This window comes from Microtus ochrogaster, chromosome 17 (genome assembly GCF_000317375.1).
Source record: "Microtus ochrogaster isolate Prairie Vole_2 chromosome 17, MicOch1.0, whole genome shotgun sequence".
In the NCBI taxonomy this organism is placed as follows: Eukaryota; Metazoa; Chordata; class Mammalia; order Rodentia; family Cricetidae; genus Microtus; species Microtus ochrogaster.
In genome coordinates this window covers 19,230,692-19,251,102 of record NC_022019.1, presented here as the reverse complement: position 1 = coordinate 19,251,102, position 20,411 = coordinate 19,230,692, and the positions used below count along the sequence as shown (strand labels likewise).

Below are 20,411 nucleotides of genomic sequence, written 5' to 3'. Positions count from 1 at the left end.
TGCAGAAGACAGTGTTGATGGTCCTGCACCAGCCATGTCACGTGCAGAAGACAGTGTTGCACGGCCCTCCACCCATCCTCTGGATCTTATACTCTTTGTGACCTTAAGGACAGGTCTTTCTAACATGTTACCATGTTTGATGAACCCCAGCATAAACCTCATACATTTGTGACATCTTAAGAAGCATTCCCACCTTAATTAACCAGACCCAAAGGGTGCACAGCTCAATGAGTTTCTATACTGTAAGAGCAGCAATTCTGAAGCCAAGGGAAATCACATTGGATTTCACACTTTCACCATCAAATGTACTTATCCACCACCAAACCCCCAGAAAATTATAAAAATCAGGACAGAGTAAAACCAGAAAAGCAATTAGCCATATTTCCTCTTTTACAATGTAAGTGTTCTTTTCCTTCATTCAGCCCTTCCTTGCCACCCTTTCATTTATCCTTTCTGTATGTTTTATTGTGCTTCCATATACATTTGTTTACATGTAATGAAAAGTTGTGCACCCCATAAGCCTCTCTGCGACGCAATCATCCAAATCAGACCAAACCAAACCGAATTAGAAAAACCCCAGATGTAATAGATACAAAAGCTCCTGGAAGACCCTCCAGCACCTATGCCCCCAGAGGAGACAGAAAAGGAAGACAGGAAAACCACGTGTTTTAAACTGCAGAGCTGTTTAAATACCCTGTGGGAGTGATCTTAAGCATCTCTGGGGAGGGGTCATCCTTTGGCAGGCTTTCTCAGGAGTGGGGTCTGGACTGAGGCAACTCCGAGGGGGAGGGGTCTTGGGGTAGAGCCTCCAACAATTCAGGGGATGGAGTGGCACTTCCACCCAAACAGAATACATATATATTATAGGCTACGGTCCTCATGTGAGGAAGAACATGGAGTGTTTTTTTTTTCTTTCTGAGATTGTGTGACCTTGCTTAACATTATACATTCCAAGCCCTTTGATTTTTTTTTCTGTAAATTTTTAAATTTCATTCTTCTTTAGCGCTGAAGAATTCTATGTCATATACGTACCAAACTTTCATTATCTATTCATTTATTGATGGAAAACTAGGGTGGTTCCTCTCCCTTGTTATATAACACAAGGAAGCAATAAACATGGGGGCACAAGTCTCTCTATAAGAGGGTATGAAATTCTCTGGGTAAGTGTCCAGGTCGGAAACAGCTGGCTTGTATAGTAAGTCCATATTTAATTTTTTTGAGAAATGGCCAAACGTTTCCCCATAATGTACTAGATTACACCCCACCAACAGCGAATAAGGGCTCCCCTCTCTCCAAGACCTTGCCAACATTTGCTGTAAAATCTCTTGATGACAGCCATTCTGACAGGGTGAGGGGGTGTGCCAAAGTAGTTTTGGTGTGCAATTCCCCGACGGAGATACCCAGCACCTTTTAAAATAGTGACTATGCCTGTCTCTATTGTTTTAAATTGTCTATTCAATTCGTTTGCACATTTGTTGGTTAGCAAAACTTAGGACTTTGCTAAGTATACGTCATTGATATTGTAACTTTCTAATGGATTACTACGTATATAAAACACACATACACTTACAAATATGTGTGCAAATATAAAAGCTAACACTTCGACGAGATAAATCTGTCTCTCTCTGGAGGCAGGACTAAAGGAGACCGTGTTGTTGGTAGTTTTTGTACTACTGAGTTCCTAAAATGATGCAATAGTACTTTAGTAGAAATAAATGAACACTTTTAAAGTAAACCCACCCATGCAGAGATGTAAGATGTCAAATTTGCTTAGCGACAGTTGATTTCCCAAGGAGTTTTTTCCTTTCATATTTCATTTTTAATTGATGATTTTTTTTATCTGGTACAGTATATTTTGGTCTTAAATACATAATTTGTCCTAGCTGAATTTATTTACTTCACTTCTCTAAATCATCTAAGTACTTTTTTTTTTTTTTTTTGGTTTTTCGAGACAAGGTTTCTCTGTAGCTTTGGAGCCTGTCCTGGAACTAGCTCTTGTAGAGCAGGTGCCTCGAACTCATAGAGATCCTCCTGCCTCTGCCTCCCGAGTGTTGGAATTAAAGGCGTGCGCCCCCACCATTTCTTAAATCAGTTATTTACACGGGCTGTTTCCACATGATCCACCAGGCGACACCAAAGCTCTGCTGCAGACAACACTCACAGAAGCAGTAAGGGGGACTCCAGCGGGCTCCCGTACAGCTTGAAAGCGGATGTGGACCAGTCAAAATCACTTCCGGGGGCAGCCAAGCGCTATGAGCGCCAACGCGGAGCCGAGGCGGCGCCCCGGAGTTGGGGTCGGCGTGGTGGTGACGAGCTGCGAGCATCCTCGCTGCGTCCTTCTGGGGAAGAGGAAAGGGTCGTTTGGAGCCGGCAGTTTCCAGCTTCCTGGGGGCCATTTGGAATTCGGGTGAGCGGGTCGACCTCGGGAAAACGGAAGTTGTGAGAGTATCACCAGTCCTCGCGACAAATGCGTCCGTGTGGCGCGCGTCAGTGCTCCGTTGCGTTCCGTGTGTTCTCTACGGCCTCGGGATCTTCCGGTCTCCCGCCGGGAGGGGGCGCTGTGCCAGGGTCCTCGCTCCCTTGGTCCTCGCACCGTCCTCCCCTGGCTGCAGGTGGGAGTAGTCTGTATTTCTTGGTGCTGACAGAGAAAATGGATGTTTGTGAAAACCTGGGAATCTTCGCTTTGCCCCCATGAACTTTAGATATATTTCACTTCTGGCCGCGTTGTCTATGGGAGTGTTTTCCACGGTGGATGTCCCACACCCACAAAGTGGGAAGAGTAGCTAAGTAGTGTCGGTTTCTACACAACGCAAAGAAACCCTGACCTTCATAAGTGTGTTCTAAACAGAGTGTGGTTAACTATAACAGAGAAGAGTACCTAAATCCCCAAGATCCAGGGTTGCTCATTTTAGTAATGTAAAGGAATATAAAACACTTTATATGAAAGATGGATGCTCAAACTTTCTTATGCCTCCTTCTAGCCAACATGTACTTGATTTTCTGGACTGTTTAAAAGGAAATCCTAGACTTCCTATCTGTAAATACGTGGGTCGGTATTATCTAATAGTTTTTTGTTTGTTTGCTTGTTTGTTTGTTTTTTGAGACAGGATATCACTATGTAGCCCTGGCTGACCTGGAACTCACAGAGATCTGGCTGCCTCTGTCCAGGACTCTTCCCCAGTGCTGGGGTGAAAGGCATGCGCCACCGCACTAGACCCTACCAGTCTACTGCGGCATCTGCTTAGTCCAAAGGGAACATTCATTCCAAGGTGAAAGTGATGCTTGCTGATGGTTGCCCTTCTCTATTTTAACCCTGGGGACCTAAGCCACATAGCTGTCTCCTTCCAAATGTCCACTGTGGAATTCCCACAGTCTCTGTGTTCCCGTGCAGTCAGATTGACCAGTGAGTTCCTCTCTGAAGCAGTGCACTGGGCGAGCCTTGTGAAGCTGGGCAGCCCAGTGTGCCTTTGACAGGCGAAGTAAGGCGCCAGTGTCCCCCAGCTTCTGTGACTGACTCTTTTTCTGTTTGATTTTGTGTTTGGGAGTTTTGTTGTTTATCGGTTTTGTTTTGTTTTGAGACAGAGTCTTATTCTGGCCCATGTTGGCTCGAATCTCACTGTAGCGGAGGGTGGCCTGGACTTAACGTTGGTCCTCCTGCCTTGGCTTCCTGAGCGCAGTGATTGAGGCATGATGGATTCATCGGCAGTGTCTCTCACTCGCTTGCCGTCATAAGGAAGAGAACTATTTCTACTAGGCTAAAAATGCACTTCTTTCCTCTTGAAGGTAACCTGTCCATCCTGTGTGGCCTGGGAGCCCGCTGTTCTGGCTTCCTGCACTACCTCCCAAACTCTGAGCACTTTGCTTTCTGTGTTGCTGAATGGCCTCAGTTTTGAGGCTTAAACTGAAATTTGGAAGCCATTTAATACATTTTTGAAAGATAAAAACCCCATGAGAAATTTAAGGTTTCCCTTGTCTATTTAAGATACAAAGAGCTTGGGTACAGCTGACTTAAAAGCCTGGACTTTTGCCTGACACACTAAACCACCTCCTAGTTGCCTACATCTAGCTCCAGTCAGAGATATTAATGTTGGTGGTTAAATTTTGATCTTTGTTCAATACAAAGCTCTTTGGGTCTTCAAATCACTAAATATAGAATAGGCAGAGTGTCAAGTCAGGGTATTCTTTTATCATTTTAAAGCATAAACTAATGTTTCATCTATTTTATGATACATCATTTCACCCAAGAATCTCATGTTGTGTGTACACTGAACAGGCTGTGTTTCTTTCTCCAGTGAGACCTGGGAAGAGTGTGCTCAGAGGGAGACCTGGGAAGAGGCTGCGCTCCGCCTGAAGAATGTGCGTTTCGCCTCCGTGGTGAATTCTTTCGTTGAGGAGGAGAACTACCATTATGTCACCATACTGATGAAAGGGGACGTGGACACGGCGCATGAGTCAGAGCCGAAGAACATGGAACCGGAAAAAAATGAAAGTAAGAGAATCATATACAATAAGGTGTGTTTCTTCAAAGAAACGCATCATTACGAGTATCATTGCTTTCTGAAGAGAATTGGATTCTCAGATTTCTGTCTTTGCCCCTCCAAAACTTCCCGAGTTGGAGCAAGGAGTAGTGACATAGGCCTTTAATCCCAGCACTTCAGAGGCAGAGGACAGATTTCTATAAATTTGAGGCCAGCCTGGTCTACATAGCAAGTTCCAAGCTAGCTAGAGCTATGTAGAATAATAGTCTTTTAAAAAAAAGACAGAAAATTAAAAATGAAAACCCCTGTGTTGACATTGTAATCCTCAAGGTGATGGAAACAGAAGATGGGGACTTGGGGGCGTGGTTATGTCATGAGGGCAAAGCTTAGCCTTTGCAGTGCTGACAAAACGCCCAACATTAGCAACATAAGGAAGAAGATTCCCTTAGCTCTGATTTCCTAGACTTTAGTCCATGGTCCTGGGCTTTGTGGATTCTGGGCCCTTTGTCAAGTGGCAGGTGTGTACCAAGCTGCCCTGGGTCCTACATTAGGAAATGGGTCATTACCAGACATCATGTCTTACCAGCATCTTCATCTTAGTCTTCCAACCTGCAGAACTGTATGCAATAAATGACTTTGTGTGTAAGCTACTTAGTGCAGGCTATCCCGTTACAGCCGCGCAGACAGAGACAATGTAGAGATGTGAGAATACATAGATGAAATACAGACTGCCTGGGTTTATGTTACGGATCTCACACTGTGTTCTTGTGTAGAAAGAAAGGGTCATCTGGAGAAATGGCTGTCTCCAGAGATAGGAGGGAGGACACAGAAGACTGCAAAGGGTGGGAAAGCTTTGACAGTTTTAAAGAACTAAGCTGTGAGAGGAGGGAGCCTGGAAGTTTAGAGTCGGGGCGCCAGTGCAGGGAAGGAGAAGGAACCATCTAGTTTGGGAACTTCAGTGTGTGTTACAGGGGTGTGTTAATATGAACCAGATGCCCCATGTGGAGCTGTAGGGGCAGATATGGGGAGCAGTGGCTCCTCCTGCCAGACAGAAGTCTTATTCACACGTTTCTAAGCAGTAGTTCTCAACCTGTGGGATCGACGCCTTTGGGGCCGAACAGGCCTTCACAGGGGTCACCTAAAACCATCGGATGTTTACATCAGGATTCCTAACAGTAAAAAAATGACAATTGTGAAGCAGCAGTGAAATAATTGTATGGTTGGGGTCACCGCATCACGAGGAGTTGAATTAAAGGGTCGCAGCACTAGGAAGGTTGAGAACCAGTTTTTAAGGAATACTGATTTTAGGCTTTTGTTTATATACCAGCTGTTATGGTAAAAATAAAATGGCACCATTCCCTGAATGGCCTGGGCCAAAATGGTGCAGGTCCCCGAGTAGCAGCAATAGGCAGCGGGCCATGAGGCCACAGTGTGTCACAAAGGCAGCCGGTCCTAGGGAGGGAGCCACACGGCGGGTGAGAGACAGAGATGGATAGGCACATGCCATGCAGAGTGAGGTTGGATATTTATTTAGTGGATAATGGAAGGGAAGGGAAAAGAGGGAAAGGGAGAAGAACAGAGAGAGGCAGAGAGAGAGAAAGAGAAACGGCGGGGGAAGAAGAGAGAAAGGAGCAAGGCAGAAGCTGCCTCTTCGGGAGATGGGAAGGAAGGGACTCAGGCTGGAAGTGGAAGGAAGATCTGCTTGCCTCAGCGGGAAGTATGGGGGTGTGGGGTGGACTTGTCTCTTAAAGGGACGGGACAGACCATTACACCGGCAATCCTCCTGATTGCCTGGTCAGAGACCAGCCTGAGGTGAGCCCAGATTGTAATTGCCACATAGTCCGTGGCACTGCTGTTTTGGGGGCCCACTTTGGACCTAACTGTTCTCTGTGACCTTGGCCAAGTTATGTATGAGAGCAGTAGACACCTCACAAGTTCAGCTAAGGACTAAATGCTTTGATGCATGAAACCCTGTCTCCAAACAAGGAAACAGAACAGCCCAGGCTTTCACTGATCACCCTTCTCTTCCTGCAGTCTTCATTCCAAACAGGTTTGATTTGCACAGCCAAGTTAGCCCCAAGTCGCCGCTGCTTTGATTAGTGCTAGGCCACTTGTAAAGTCGGCTAATGTTTTCCTGAGTAAATAATAGCTTAGTTCGCCAAATGAAAGCTCCTTGCTCTGTGTGTGCACTGATTGCCCCTCTCTTCTAGGTTGGGAGTGGATTCCTTGGGAAGAATTTCCTCCATCAGACCAGCTTTTCTGGGCTCTCCGTTGCTTAAAAGAGCAAGGCTATGACCCATTTAGAGAGGACCTGAACCACCTGCACGGGTACAGAGGAGAGCACCTCGAAGGAGCCAAGAAAATTCCTTGAGTTAAAAAACAAAACAAAACAACAAAAAAAAAAACTTTCAGTAAATGTTTAGTCTATGTTTCAGGATGCTCCCATTTTATCTGCAAAACCGTGTGGTCGTAAGTTTATTTACAGCCTCCTAAAGCAACTCGAACCTGGAACCTGTCCCTGAGTAAGATGAACAGGAGCTTGTGGCTAATTATATGTACCACTGTAAGTTACCCTCGTCAGCTGCATGGAGGCAAGTGTAACAGATTTTGTCTTGCTGTTCTAATTCAAATAGAGGTCAAAATTCAGATACGGTTATTCAAGTTTGGAAGAAATTTGTCCACTGCAAAATTCGTCGCACTTGTTGTTTTCAAGTAAGTTTCTCCTTACTTGAAAAGAATTTTTCAACGATGATGTGACATCATGACATGTGGTAGGCTGTACTTCCCCGGTTTCCGACGGAATCTGTGCTAAATGTGAGACAGACTAAGTTTGGATCCTACTGCTAAAGGTCAAGCCAGCCGCCTTTCCCTCTCTCTGCCTGAGATCCTGTATGTGTCCTTGCGTGGTGGCATCACACAGAGCAACACACTGGGTCTCCGAGTGTGGGGGATCTCCCAGAGATCCTCCAGAACTTTGTGGGACACCAAGGACAAAAGCTGGTTGGTTGGTTGGTTGCTCTCCCCTCTATCCTCCCACCCCCCAGCAAATTGTAAAGCTTTCCTATGAGAGACTGAACTGTGCAGTGTCTCACAGGGCAACATTGTGTGTGTGTGTGTGTGTGTGTGTGTGTGTGTAAAAATCACCTTAATGTAAGGATCACCCCGGGCACAGTCAATGTTAATAGCAGAAGCTTCTAACCAGCCCATGTTGATCAGCATCCAGCCCAGCTAAGCCCTGGAATGCGTGTGCTGTCTCATCTTTCCTTAGTCTGGCAGAGCATGGTTTTCTGGCTGACGTTCCTCCAGCCACTAGCTCTGGCTGCTGCCCAGGCCCCTGGTGAGCTCTTCCTGTGAGGTTGTTTTCCGGTCCCCTCTGCTGCATAGGTGGCGCCTGAGCTCTGTATTCCTGTGCTTTGGGCTCTTGTTCCTTCAATAGCAATCCTGGTTCACATGTTTAATATATTTTCTTTGTTTTTTTATGAGACAGGGTTTCTCTGTGTAGCACTGGCTGTCATGGAACCTGTTCTGTAGACCAAGCTGGCCTCCAACTCAGAGCTCCGCCCACCTCTGCCTCCCACATGCTGGGATTAAAGGCGTGCACCATCACTGCCCAGATTAATTTCTTCTGATCAGAGCAAAAACAAAGAAGATGGTGAGGGAACGCAACCGCACCTCCTGTGCACAGCCCTGGCAGATGGTTGAAGAGTGTTACACAATCCAGTTATTTTTATAATATCCAAATATCACAAACTTTTACATTCTTATTTTTTGACAGGCTGGCTTCCAACTCACTGTCTGAAGCTGAGGATAACCTTGAACTCCTGAACCTCCTGCCTCAGCCTCCATGATGCTAAGATTCCAACTTCACCCCTCCTCATCCTCTTGTTAAGTGTGCAGAGCAGCTGTCCAGAGCCACCTGATGCATGGTTCATTTCTGGGTGGTTTGGGTACTGGGGTTTGAACCTAACGCTTCACACATGACAGGCAAGTGCTGGAACAGACTGCCAAGGCAAGAGAGCCAGCTTCCTCCTGTCGGGTCAGACACAAAAGAGATTTGCTCCCACGATAAGATGATGACTTTCTCACTGGTGAATTCTTGCTAGTTTTTGTTTGCTGTTAGTATGCATTTGATTTTTGTGGTCAACAAACTTTTCTCGTTTTAAATTTCTAATGTTAAATATTTCATAAAAGCTTATAAAAATAAAATCTGATTTTTCAGTAATTTATAAAGGGATCAAAAACCTAAGGGCTCCAGAGATGGGTTTAGTTCAGTGGTAGAGAATTTGCTAGGTGGGATTCAGTCCTCAGCACTAAGAAAAAATTACAAAAGACTAAAGAAAAAAAATGGCAACCAAAGATGTTTTGAATGCTTGCCCAAAGTATCTAAGAACTGAATTTTGCTCTTTTAAAACACTATTATTGTGATGTTTGCTATGGAAAAAATTTTTAAATTACACCTATTTATAAACCCCATTTTCTTTCTTCACCTACATTGTCTCAATGTTTCCGTTCAAATTTGATACATGTATACTCCTAAGACTTCTGGGGCTGGGGAGAAGTTGTTGGGTCTTAGAGCCAGCTGACCTGGAACTCACAATGTACACCAGGATGGCCTCAAACTCACATACACCTGCCTGTCACCAAGCCTGGCACATGTACATTTTTTTAAATTTTATGTTTATGCTTATGTGAGAGTGGGATCCCCTGGAACTGGAGCTATAGACACCTGTGAGTTGCCATGTAGATGCTGGGAATGGAACCGGGGTTCTCAGGAAGAGCAGTCAGTGCTGTTTAACCTTTGTGCCATCATTCCTATGTGGTTTTTTTTTTTGGGGGGGGGTCTTTTCTTGCTTTATTAAGACAGTTTAACAGCCCTGGCTGTCTTGGGACCCACTCTGTAGGCCAGGCTAGCCTGGAACTCAGTAATCTGCCTACCGCTGCCTCCTGAGTACTAGGATTAAAGACATGTGCCACCACTGACCAGTATGTACATGTGAATTATTAACTAGAATCTTAACTGGCACTAATCCTGGTAGAAGGCCAAGTGTATGCTTTATGCTGGTATTTTTTGTTGTTGTTTTGGTTTTTTTTTTTTTTTTTTTTTTGGTTTTTTCGAGACAGGGTTTCTCTGTAGTTTTGGAGCCTGTCCTGGAACTAGCTCTTGTAGACCAGGCTGGTCTCGAACTCACAGAGATCTGCCTGCCTCTGCCTCCCAAGTGCTGGGATTAAAGGCGTGTGCCACCACCGCCCGGCTTTGTTGTTTTGGTTTTTCAAGACAGGGTTTCTCTGTGAAGTTTTGGTGCCTGTCCTAAAAACTAGCTCTCGTAGGCAGGCTGGCCTCAAACTCACAGGGATCCTCCTCTTCTTCCTCCTAAGTGCTGGGATTAAAGGTATGCACACCACCTGCCCTGTTTATGCTGTTTCTTAAATGCTCTAAAATAATGTATATTACATTTGCAGTAATAAAAAATACCTGTTTAAAAAACTGATAATTATACAAATATCTTAGACACAGATGATAACTGCTTGAAGTTAAAAACAGTTTAAAGTATGGGACTGGAGAGATAGCTCAGTGGCTAAGAGCACTGCTCTTCCAGAGGACCTAGGTTCAATTCCCAACACCCACATGGAAAAAACAAAAAACAACAAAAGATATAGTCAATTCATCTTGTATGTTCTCATATATACCAGAATCTTATTTGAATATTATAAAATGCAACTCTTTTTGTTGTTGTTGTTGTTTTGTTTCCAAGACATGGATTTCTCTGTGTAGTCTTTGCTACCCTGGAACTCACTTTATAGACCAGGCTGGCCTCCAACTCAGATCTATCTACCACTGCCCTCTGAATGAGTGCTAGGATTAAAGGCATGTGCCACCACTCCCCGGTTTAAATGCAACTGGGTTTAAATGTTTCCTTCCTACACTGAAGGTGTACCTAAATACATATAATAGACAATTGAAAAAAATAAAAATACAAAAAAAGCAAGTTTATTTACACAAATTACAGTATTTACCACATATAAATAGTGATAGTTCCGTCGCTGCAATGCAGCCGACTCTGCCCTCAACTCAGAGCTCTGCGGCTTTGTTCTGCAGGGCTGCTCTGGCTCAGATGGCTCAGCGCTTACTATATAGGAAAACTGGCCTCGCACTCACAGCAATCCCCCAGCCTCCCAGGTGCTGGGATTACTGGTATGCGCTGCCATACCTGGCTCAGTGTCCTGTCAAGTAATCCCCACGGGTTACGTGTCGTGTCCTTCAGCCTCTTTCCCAGAGCTGCTATGTACGAACCCAACACAACAGTAATTCTGACTAACCCGCCAACAGCTGCCTGGCAGATGCAACAGAAACCCCATGTGGTTTGCAGAGGGCTGCTCCTTGGGGGTGTGGTTTGCATTCCCTCTGGAGAACGCGCAGCGCTGCAGCTTGCATAAGCCACACACCTTCAATCGGAGTCACTACTGCTACTTGACGAGTCTGTAGACATGACCTCGACATCATCTTCATTCTCCTTGTTGTGCCCAGGAGGCTCCAACAGAAAGTCACTGCTGTGGTTTGGTGGCAGCATGTTCACGGACATGTCATTTGACTGCCATGGGTACTGTGGAGCAAGGACATCTGGAGAAAAGCACATGGGATCAGTTCTATTGGTAATCCATTGATATGTAATCAGTCACCCTCCCATTACGCAAGTAACTTAATTTCATGTACCCACCTACTTTGTAGTACCAAAGATCTAACAAGATTAAGGTTTCACACGTTAAACACAAACTACATCCATCTACACCCCCAGCCAGGGGTCCTGTGCCATGGTTCTCCCTATGATAGCTATTCATCCATTATCTGTTACTAGGTAATAGTTCTTCCAATTTTCCTTTTCAAGTTACTGGTGTGGTTTGTCTCTCAAGAGGACTATAGCAGTGTAGTAAAATCGCAGTAGAAAGACAGTATCTGGGATCAATAAACAGAGTTCCCAAATTCTAACTTGAGCACAGAAGTGACAGCTAAACCTGGGCTTCAGAAAGCAGTCCCCACTTAGGTCCTTTCTCGTTTAGGAAGGTTCTTCCACATTAAAACATGGCACCTACAAAGCATGCCTGGTCTATTTGGGGAGCATGCCTCTCAACTGCAACAGTGTTCTTCAGAGTAGTAATATGGAAAGGTCCAGAGCCAGGGGAGGGTGAGGAGATGCACAGGGACAGAAGGAACCTGGACAAGTAGACAGATAAGGCTGGGCCTGGATTCCAGCTGTGCGCTGTGCGACAATGCCTCGCTGTGCGACAATGCCTCGCTGGCACCTCTGAAAACCTTGGTCTGCTTAAGCACACCCTTCCAGTCAGCAGTACCTGGCAGCCTGCCTGCTGCAAGGGCATCCCCTGGGAGATGGCCATTCACACCACTTGTGGAAGGATTGTTCATCTGACCCAACAATCCACTTCTCATCTCTAAATCAGTTGGGTACGGCCTCCGAGGGTCTCCTAAAACAATAAAGACAGCTTTTAACACAGGCTTAAAAAATATTTTTATAGAATGTTTAAAGAATACCAGCCTACAAATCACAATCCCAGAGAACCTAGACAACAATGAGGACCCTCAGAGGGACATACATGGATGTAATTTACATGGGAAATAGAAAAAGACAAGATCTTCTGAGTAAATCGGGAGCATGGGGACTATGGGAGAGAGTTGAAGGGGAGGGGAGCAGAGAAAAAAGTATAGCTCAATAAAATCAATAAAAAAATTTCAAAAAATAAATAAATAAAAAATTTCAAAAAATAATTATGTTCTTCGAAGTATCAACTTTCCTTGGTGCACACTAAAAACCTCAAGCTCTTTGAGACAGGGATCTCACTCTGTAGCCCATGCTGGCCTCAAATTTGCAACCCAGTTGTTGTCGTTACAGCAGTGGACTACCACACCTTGTCTGCTTAGATTTAAAATTCTCAAGCTGGGCATGGTGGCACATCCACTAATCCCAGTTTCCAGGAGGCAGAGGTAGGTAAATTATAGCAATCTCAAGTCTTCCAACTTAATTCTATTTCTTAGTAAGAAACATTAACAATGATTCATACTTGAGGTCACAGACGGCATTACTATGACACTGAAGAAAAATACCTTTATTAGCAGGTGTTATTTTAGGGTAGTACATTCCACATTTAAATCATTTTAATCTTATATAAGAAGCATTGTTACCTGGAACCCAAGTCAGTGGTGCACACACAGCATTGCTTGCACTAATCCTATGTGCATATTTAATGATTTCTTCCGAGGAGATAGCACCTGAGTTGAGGGGGGAGAAAAAGTTCACACCAGTAAATACAAGTTTAGAAGAGCAGACATCACAGGCACACATCATACTTAATTTTAATCAGAAAACAGGCTAATTTCAGCTGTCTCTCTTCCCTAACCCCAGCACACACCTTGAACGTGTTAAGCATTTCCTAACTAAAGAACCAAGACACCATTCAGCAAAATCAGCTAACATGAATTTGAGAGCTGCAATGATAATGCTCAATAATCTCAATTACTAGCTGCCAGCAAATGCAGAACTCTTCTGACCACCACAGTGAGAAACAGGAAAATGAGAGAAAGCACTCCACCCCAGCGACATCCAAGCTAGGTCGGCAGTGCACATCCTGAAAGCTGAGAGGGTTCTGAATGGACCGTGTACCAGAGTCCAAGGAATGGGAAGAGCTCTTCATGCTATAAACTTCAGGTCTGTTTAAAAGGCACTATGAACCTCAGACCGACTCAGCCACCTCCCCTAAAGATCTGCTTTTTGCTATAGAGGCCCACCCATCTCTCAACAACAATAAGAAAGCAGATTCCAAAAGGGCAGGAGGAAACAAATCAGAGACAGGTAACTGTAAACCAAATGCACAAGCATTAAAGCCAAGGAACCATAATCTCCCTCTGAGTATCTGAAGATCCATAGCTCATGATGTAAGGCTTTAAAGTGGGCAAAGGGCGGTGGTGCTCCCATCTCAGTTTAGCGTGGTCACGTGTTCTCTCTGCCTCGCCTTCAAACGCCTATGTAAACCCCACTTCTCTTTCCTTCTCAGCAATTTTACAGACCGTTGCCTTTACTATACTGGCGAGGAAAAAAAACACAAGTTCCCTTCTGTGAGTGCTTCCTACAACTAGAGGAGGGTTGTAAGGTATGGCCACCCTCTCTGGAATGCCAGCTGCGATACAAGAACACACTTTACAATGAAAACTACTAGGCATCCTTCCAACAGCTTCATCAGCAGTATTTCCATCAGCTTGATTACGAGTATAGACATGAAGAACGTACACGTGTGTACAGCTGTAGATGGGCTCTAGGATCACACGTGAACATGCTTTTACCCACTGAACCATCTCCCTGGATCTTAATCAGCTTCAGCGTCAAGAGACACAACACAGCCTTGCTTTAAGTCAGCAGGTTGCCATGGTACCAACCTTTCCTTGCTTTCTCTATTGACTTGAGCTTCTCCTTTGCTTGGTAAACAGCTGTTGCCTAATTTAAACAAAATTTAAAGTACAAATTATTTTTAACTATAACAAGCAGTTTTTAGATTCATTCACAAGGTTCCTCACCCACAGAAACAATTTCCTAGACTTGGAAATTCCTGAATTTTATCTGTGCTTTCCTTAAACACTACTTGATATCATTTACATCGTGGTTATGGTCAATGAAAGAAATTTATTCATGACTCAGTCTCGCACTAATACGCAGCTTCTAGGAACACATGACATGAAAGGACAGGAAGGAGTGCTAGCGATGGAGGGTTTGGTGAGATGGGGTAGGAGGATGCGGCAGAAAGGTGAGGGGATGGATGACAGTAAAAATATGCTTGGAACCCAAAGACTAACCCTTTCTCCAAAAACAAACCAAACAAATACAGCAAAATGTGCATTGTTGTAGAGGAAGCCCAGCCAATCACCTTGCTTGAAGGGCGGGATCCCCTGAGGTTATTTTTTACTTAGAAATATTGCGGGTGTGTTCCCCGACTGCCCTTCTGTTTCCAGCTCTTCGTTGGAACCTTGGTTTTGTAAGTTATTCCCTTCTTCCCCTTAATAAAGCTGATATTAAAGTTAGCCTGATTAATCCTATTTGCTGGTCGATTACGCCGCATCAGTTTGTGCCATTGTTCAAGCTATGAAACAAAAGGCAATTTTTCTTTTTTCTACTTTTCTGTATTTTCTGATTTTTTTCTGGAAAGTAAATATTACTTTCACAAGGAAAAATAATCAATTTTTAAAAAGCATTTATTGTGGAAGCTGTGAGCCTATTTTCACCTTGTCTGAAGGCCAAAGAGTTTCAGCTTGCTCAAAGTTGTTGCCATTCCACTTTACTTTTATTCCTTCAAGGTCACTGTTTGTATCTACCTCAAAGGTCCCACCTAGTTGTAGTAAGAGTTCTTGTCAACAGGTATGGCTAATATCCAGCCTTTGTATTTCAGGTATAGAAAAGTCATCTGTTTCTACCCCCGCAAAAAATCTAAGGATCCAACTCTCCCTGAGGGAGATTAACAATAAATTCCACCCAGAGAGTGTGTAGCCTGCAACTTTCAACTGGTATGTTCGTTTCCTTGTATCATGCTAATACAGGCTTTTTATTATTAATTTTTCTTTATTTTTTTTACTCTTACTCCTACTGTTTGGGCAGGAACTCCATCCGGTACTATCCTATGTGTTCTGCTTCTCTTTACTAACTTTTCTAACCCCCATGTCCCTACCCTGGTAAATGGTATCTTTGTTAAAGCTGGTCTCCGACAATTTATTTAAAAATCAAAACAAAACCCCCAAGCATTTACTTGGGGTTTCCTTTGGGGGGTTCTAAGTTATCCTAAAGCACTGAGGCTCCCTTTCCTGGAGCCCGCTGTGACACATTAGGAAGCTGTACATCAGCAACAAGAATGGCAGTTCATTGGGTCATATGAAAGTCAAACTCAGTTGTCTCTGCAATAAGATCGTAGGACAATTACGACTGCAGTTAGCAAAATAACTGGACTTCTCAGAGCAAATAAATTACTTCTTCAAAAGAAGTAGCCAAGCTAGGCATGGTGGTATACACCTTTAATCCTAGCACCCAGGAGGCAAAGGCAAGTAGACAGCTCTGAATTTGAGGCCAGCCTGGTCTATATAGGGAGACCCTGTCTCAAAGCAAAAGAAAAGAAAAAGACAGGAGCTGAGAGAGATGGTTCATCAGCTAAGACCAATTGCAGAAGGCCCAAATTCAGTTCCCAGCAACTATACCCATACTTCAGCTCAAAATAATCTGTAAGTCCAGTTCCAGGGGCCTGATGCCTCTTCCAGGCTCTGCCAGCACTGCACACATCTGGTGCACTTACATGGAACACTCATATACATAAAAATATTTTACTTTAAAAAATGTAATTAAAATTTGTTTTAAATAGTAGAGAACAGGGGCTGGAGAGATGGCTCAGAGGTTAAGAGCACTGGCTGCCCTTCCAGAGGTCATGAGTTCAATTCCCAGCAACCACATGGTGGCTCACAACCATCCGTACTGAGATCTGGCGCCCTCCTCTGGCGTGCAGGCATACATCAAGGCAGAATGTTGTATACATAAATAAATAAATCTTTAAAAAAAAATAGTAGAGAACAAAGGAAAACCTAGTCTAGAGCCTTGATCAATAAACTTGCCTACCTTAAGATGGAAGGCAAAAAATAAAATTTTCAAAAATAAAACTAATACAAAATGTTTATTGACCCCAAATATTTCATAAACTAGAGATTTTAACTACTAATATCAAAACCGGATTATGCCAAAATAAAAGTAATGCTTCCTATTTCTATAATTTAAAATATTTGAATAAAATATATAGCTGAAAGCCAGGTGGTGGCGGCACATGCCTTTAAACCCAGCACTTGGGAGTCAGGTGGATTTCTGAGTTAGAGACCAGCCTAGTCCACAGAGTAAGTTCAGGACAGCCAAGGCTACACAGAGAAACTCTTCTGTCTGCTCTTCAGGACCAGCCGTCAACTCACCAGTATTTGCTCCGCCTCTTTCAGCTGTTTCTGCAGCTGCTGAATGTCACTGTCTCTCTTCTCTACTTCTTTCTCTAAAGCCTGCATTTCATGGTGGACTTTTCCCTGATGAAGTGCTAATTTCATTAGTTCTTGAAAATCCCCATCTCGCTGAATTAGCAGCTCCAAGACCTGTCAAATAATAGTTGATTCCATCAAACAACAGGCTAATCAAAGCTAATGAGACAAAGAATCCATATTTGAATTGGCTAGGTTGTCAATTTTAACACCTCAAAATATTCTTAATCATCATTAACATTATACATAGCCCATTTGTGGTAATATGGGAAACAGTCTTAATATTAATTTCCATTTATTCTGGTCCTTTTCCATGTAGAACAAATCTTTCAAACGTAGTACTGTGCTAAATTTTAGGTTTATTCATCTTCCAGAGATAAAACTTAAAAATGTATCCTTTAACCACACAACAGAATAAAAAGCTCTTCCAAAATCTAATGGTTTTAAGTGACTTTAGTTGGTACCAAAAACTTTAAAAACTTTGAGAGACAAGTTACACTGTTAGAAGTTAGCTATTAGAAGCTAACTAAGATACATTTAAAGCCATAATTTCACACCTGTATGGCTTAGTGTGCAGACAGCCTAGAAAATGGTTTAAAAAAATAGTAAAGTTAAGTTGGGTGGTGATACACGCCTTTAATTCCAGCACTCAGGAGGGAGAGACAGGTGGATCTCTATGTTCAAGGCAAGCTTGATCTACAGAGTTCCGGGACAGTCAGGGCTATATAGAGAAACCCTGTCTGGATAAACAAACAAATAAGTAAATAAAATAAATAGATGATATGCAGATATGGCAAAATGCCACAAAATTTAATCTGCAACAGAAGTCTGGGGTTCAGTCTGTAGCCCTGCATTTACTAGCAATAAGACACAGAAAAGGTCACCACCCTCAACAAACCTATTTTCTCCTCTAAAAACAAGATTCCCTAATAACACATATTATATGCCAGACTGTTCTAAGAACTCATGATATAATGCATGTTACAACACATGAGAACAGCTCAGCAAGCCAGGTGTGTTGATCACATCTATAATCCCCACACTGAGGTACAGGCAGGAGAATCAGTAAGTTCAAGGCAAGCCTTGGCTACATAAAAACCCATCTTAAAAAAAAAAAAGAAAGAAAGAAACAAAAACAGAAAAAAAGATGGAGGTCGTGACTCAAGCCTTTAATCCCAGTGCTTGGGGGCGGGGCAGAGCGGATCTCTGAGTTCAAGGACAATACTGATAATCCCTCTCTCAAAAAACAAAACAAGAAATCGTTTGAGAGTTTATATTTATTTTGTGTGAAAACAGAATGTTACTTGAAATCTTTAAACTGATATTTTAAAAGCATAGTTTCTTTATTTCATTTTTATTTGTTTTTTTCCAAGACAGTGTCTCACTATGTAGCCATGGCTGTCCTGGAACTCACTCTGTAGGCCTGGCTGGCCTCACCAAGATCCCTGCCTCTGAAGGCGTGAGCCACCACTGCTTTTTAGATTAAAAAACAAACTGTTTACCTGGTTTTCCTCATCCAACTGTAACAGCTTTTGATTTCTTGAAATTGCCAGCATTTCGATAAGTTCCCTAAAAGAAAAACGACCATCAGGGTATGGTGGTGCTTGCCTGTAAACTGCGTATTTGGGAGGACCTAGTGAAACTTTTTAAGAAGGCAGTAAGATTCAGTAAAATTAAATTTTAAAAAAAATGGTTTAACTGCTCTCTGCCCCAAATGGTTAAAAGGTTCATGGTCCTCCCAGCAAGCTGGACAGTCATGGTGACTGTACACACAAAGACTCAGTTGTGGTTTACAAGAAAGCAACCTGCCCTAGACTGTGGGTCTGCAGGGCAAATCTAGAAGGGTTGCAGTTTACGAAAAATGTTTTCTTGTAATATAGCACCGACTGCCGTGACGATGGGGGCTTTCCCCCTTACAAGGCTTAAAAAACTGATAGATTTAAAGCTGGCACGGCAATGCGGAGAATGACAACCAATTTAACCTATCGCTACCACACACCAGCCATCCCACCAAGTCCTGGATGTTTCCGGGTTTTGTTTTGTTTTTCAGATGATGGGTTCATCTACCGGCCGCTCTGATGACTTCGCCAACAGCCCATTTTTGTGGGGGGGGAAGCTTGCCTTGCTAACACTGGAATAGGAGTTCCATGTGTGGACTCGAGGGTTGCAGCTCAACCCTGACCAAACTGCTCCTCAGCAGTTTTACACACCCGTCTTCCTCTTGACCCTGGGCTCCTTCGTGTCGGCATTTAGCCTCCCCTTGACTACAGCATCCCTGCCCTTCGCACCCCAGGGAACATTCTTTACCTCTGTTGAGTGTCCGTGGATCGGGTCCTTTCTTACGGGCTACTACAGTTTTGACGGTCCTGGGGGTTCCAGGTTACTGTCACACTGAGGTGGCCCCTTGGTGGGGAAATGCCGCCCCAAACCCCGGGAGGCAGCAGACCCCCCAGGTCCACCACACTCTCCGGAGACTCCCCAGCCCGCCTACCCTCGTCAGTCGCATAGCCGTCCCGGCCCGAGCAGGTTCCCAGGCCGCGGTTACCTCGACAAGACCTCCAGGTCGTCCAGCGCAGACAGCAGCCGCTCTCGTGTACTGCCGATGCCTGCCATGACAGAGACGCCCACCAGCCGCTCCTTCTCCTTCTCCCCGCTTGAAGAAGCCGCCATCGCCCAGTCGCTCACCAACCGCCGCATGCGCGGTGTGAGCTAGCCGCAGGAGGGGCGGGACCGGAAGGCGGAAGGGAGAGTCAGAGAGGCGGAGAGAGGCCCCCCCATTAGAACGCCCCCTATAGTCCTGGAGGTGCACTGCAGCTCTGGCGCCATCTGCAGGGCGGAGGAGGACTTGTGTCGCCTCCGAATCAGGCTTGCTTTTGCTGGACACAGCAGATGGAGGGAAAGATGTCTACTATTGTAAGGGGTTTATAAAGACAAAAACCACAAAACAGTCACAAGGTTACAATCTCAAAAAACAAAATTACATATCCTATATCATAATTGGCTAAAGAATAGGTAATCTTTACCTAAGCTGTTAGTTACTAATAGGCTATTATTATCTAAGGGGATCGCAACAGCCCCCCACCCCACCCCCGTTACGTCCTCCAGACATCTACTGACCCTTTGCTAATAGCAGGGTCTGTTTGAAATATTACCCAGCTGATGGGGAAGTTGGGTGGTCAACATTCTCTGTATGACCACGGGTGGGAGAATGGGCTACAGTCAGCAACTTTGTGTAATTAGGTTTCTCCATTAGCTAATATGTCCCCTAAAGATGGGTACCCCGGTCTTTAGCTTATCCTGTGGGCTAGAGGGAGGGGTCGGCCTTCAGCTCCTCTGTGGCCTTCATCTTATCCTGGGGCTGGGGTGTAATTCAAGGTCCCCAAAGGGCCCAGCACAAAAGTGGAATCTTTTCCGGCCTTTCAGGAGGCAGAGGCAGGCGGATCTCTGTGAGTTCGAGGTCAGCCTGGTCTACGAGAGCTAGTTCCAGGACAACTAGGACTGTTACAAGGAGAAACCCTGTCTCGAACCCCCTCCCCAAACTGATGTTAAATAACATTCCTCTCCAACTCTTTTCATCTTATAAGATGTAAATCTTGTACTCACTAAAGACCGACTCTCTATTCCTGAAAATCCCATTGTACTTTCTGTTTCTTTGAGGGGGGTTGCTTGTTTTTGGGTTTTCAAGACAAGTTTTCTCTGTGTAACAGCCCTGGCTGTCCTGGAACTCGCTATGTAGACCAGGCTGGCCTCAGACTCACAGAGATCCTCCTGCCTCTGCCTCCCTGAGTGCTGGGATTAAAGATGTGCACCACCACTGCCCAGCTAACCCCAGATTTTTATGAGGAGATGCGTAGATCCTCTATCTTTATTGAACGTCTTTA

The 20,411-nt window shown here is 44.2% G+C and overlaps 2 protein-coding genes across 2 annotated transcripts; one reads left to right on the top strand and one right to left on the bottom strand.

Moving 5' to 3' along the window:
* The first annotated feature begins 2,199 nt into the window (after positions 1-2,199).
* On the top strand, positions 2,200-9,301 carry Nudt15 (nudix hydrolase 15). The gene is made up of 3 exons (XM_005355610.2): positions 2,200-2,407; positions 4,293-4,489; positions 6,689-9,301. Exons 1-3 carry the CDS (start codon positions 2,211-2,213, stop codon positions 6,847-6,849), a joined length of 555 nt encoding a protein of 184 aa, XP_005355667.2. The 5' UTR covers positions 2,200-2,210; the 3' UTR covers positions 6,850-9,301.
* Positions 9,302-10,445: 1,144 nt separating this feature from the next.
* On the bottom strand, positions 10,446-19,277 carry Med4 (mediator complex subunit 4). The gene is made up of 7 exons (XM_005355609.2): positions 19,076-19,277; positions 18,033-18,099; positions 16,474-16,644; positions 13,921-13,978; positions 12,673-12,759; positions 11,826-11,957; positions 10,446-11,097 (listed from the first exon to the last, which is right to left on the bottom strand). The coding sequence occupies exons 1-7, from the start codon at positions 19,225-19,227 to the stop codon at positions 10,925-10,927; spliced, it is 840 nt and encodes a 279-aa protein (XP_005355666.1). The 5' UTR covers positions 19,228-19,277; the 3' UTR covers positions 10,446-10,924.
* Between the last annotated feature and the right edge of the window lie 1,134 nt (positions 19,278-20,411).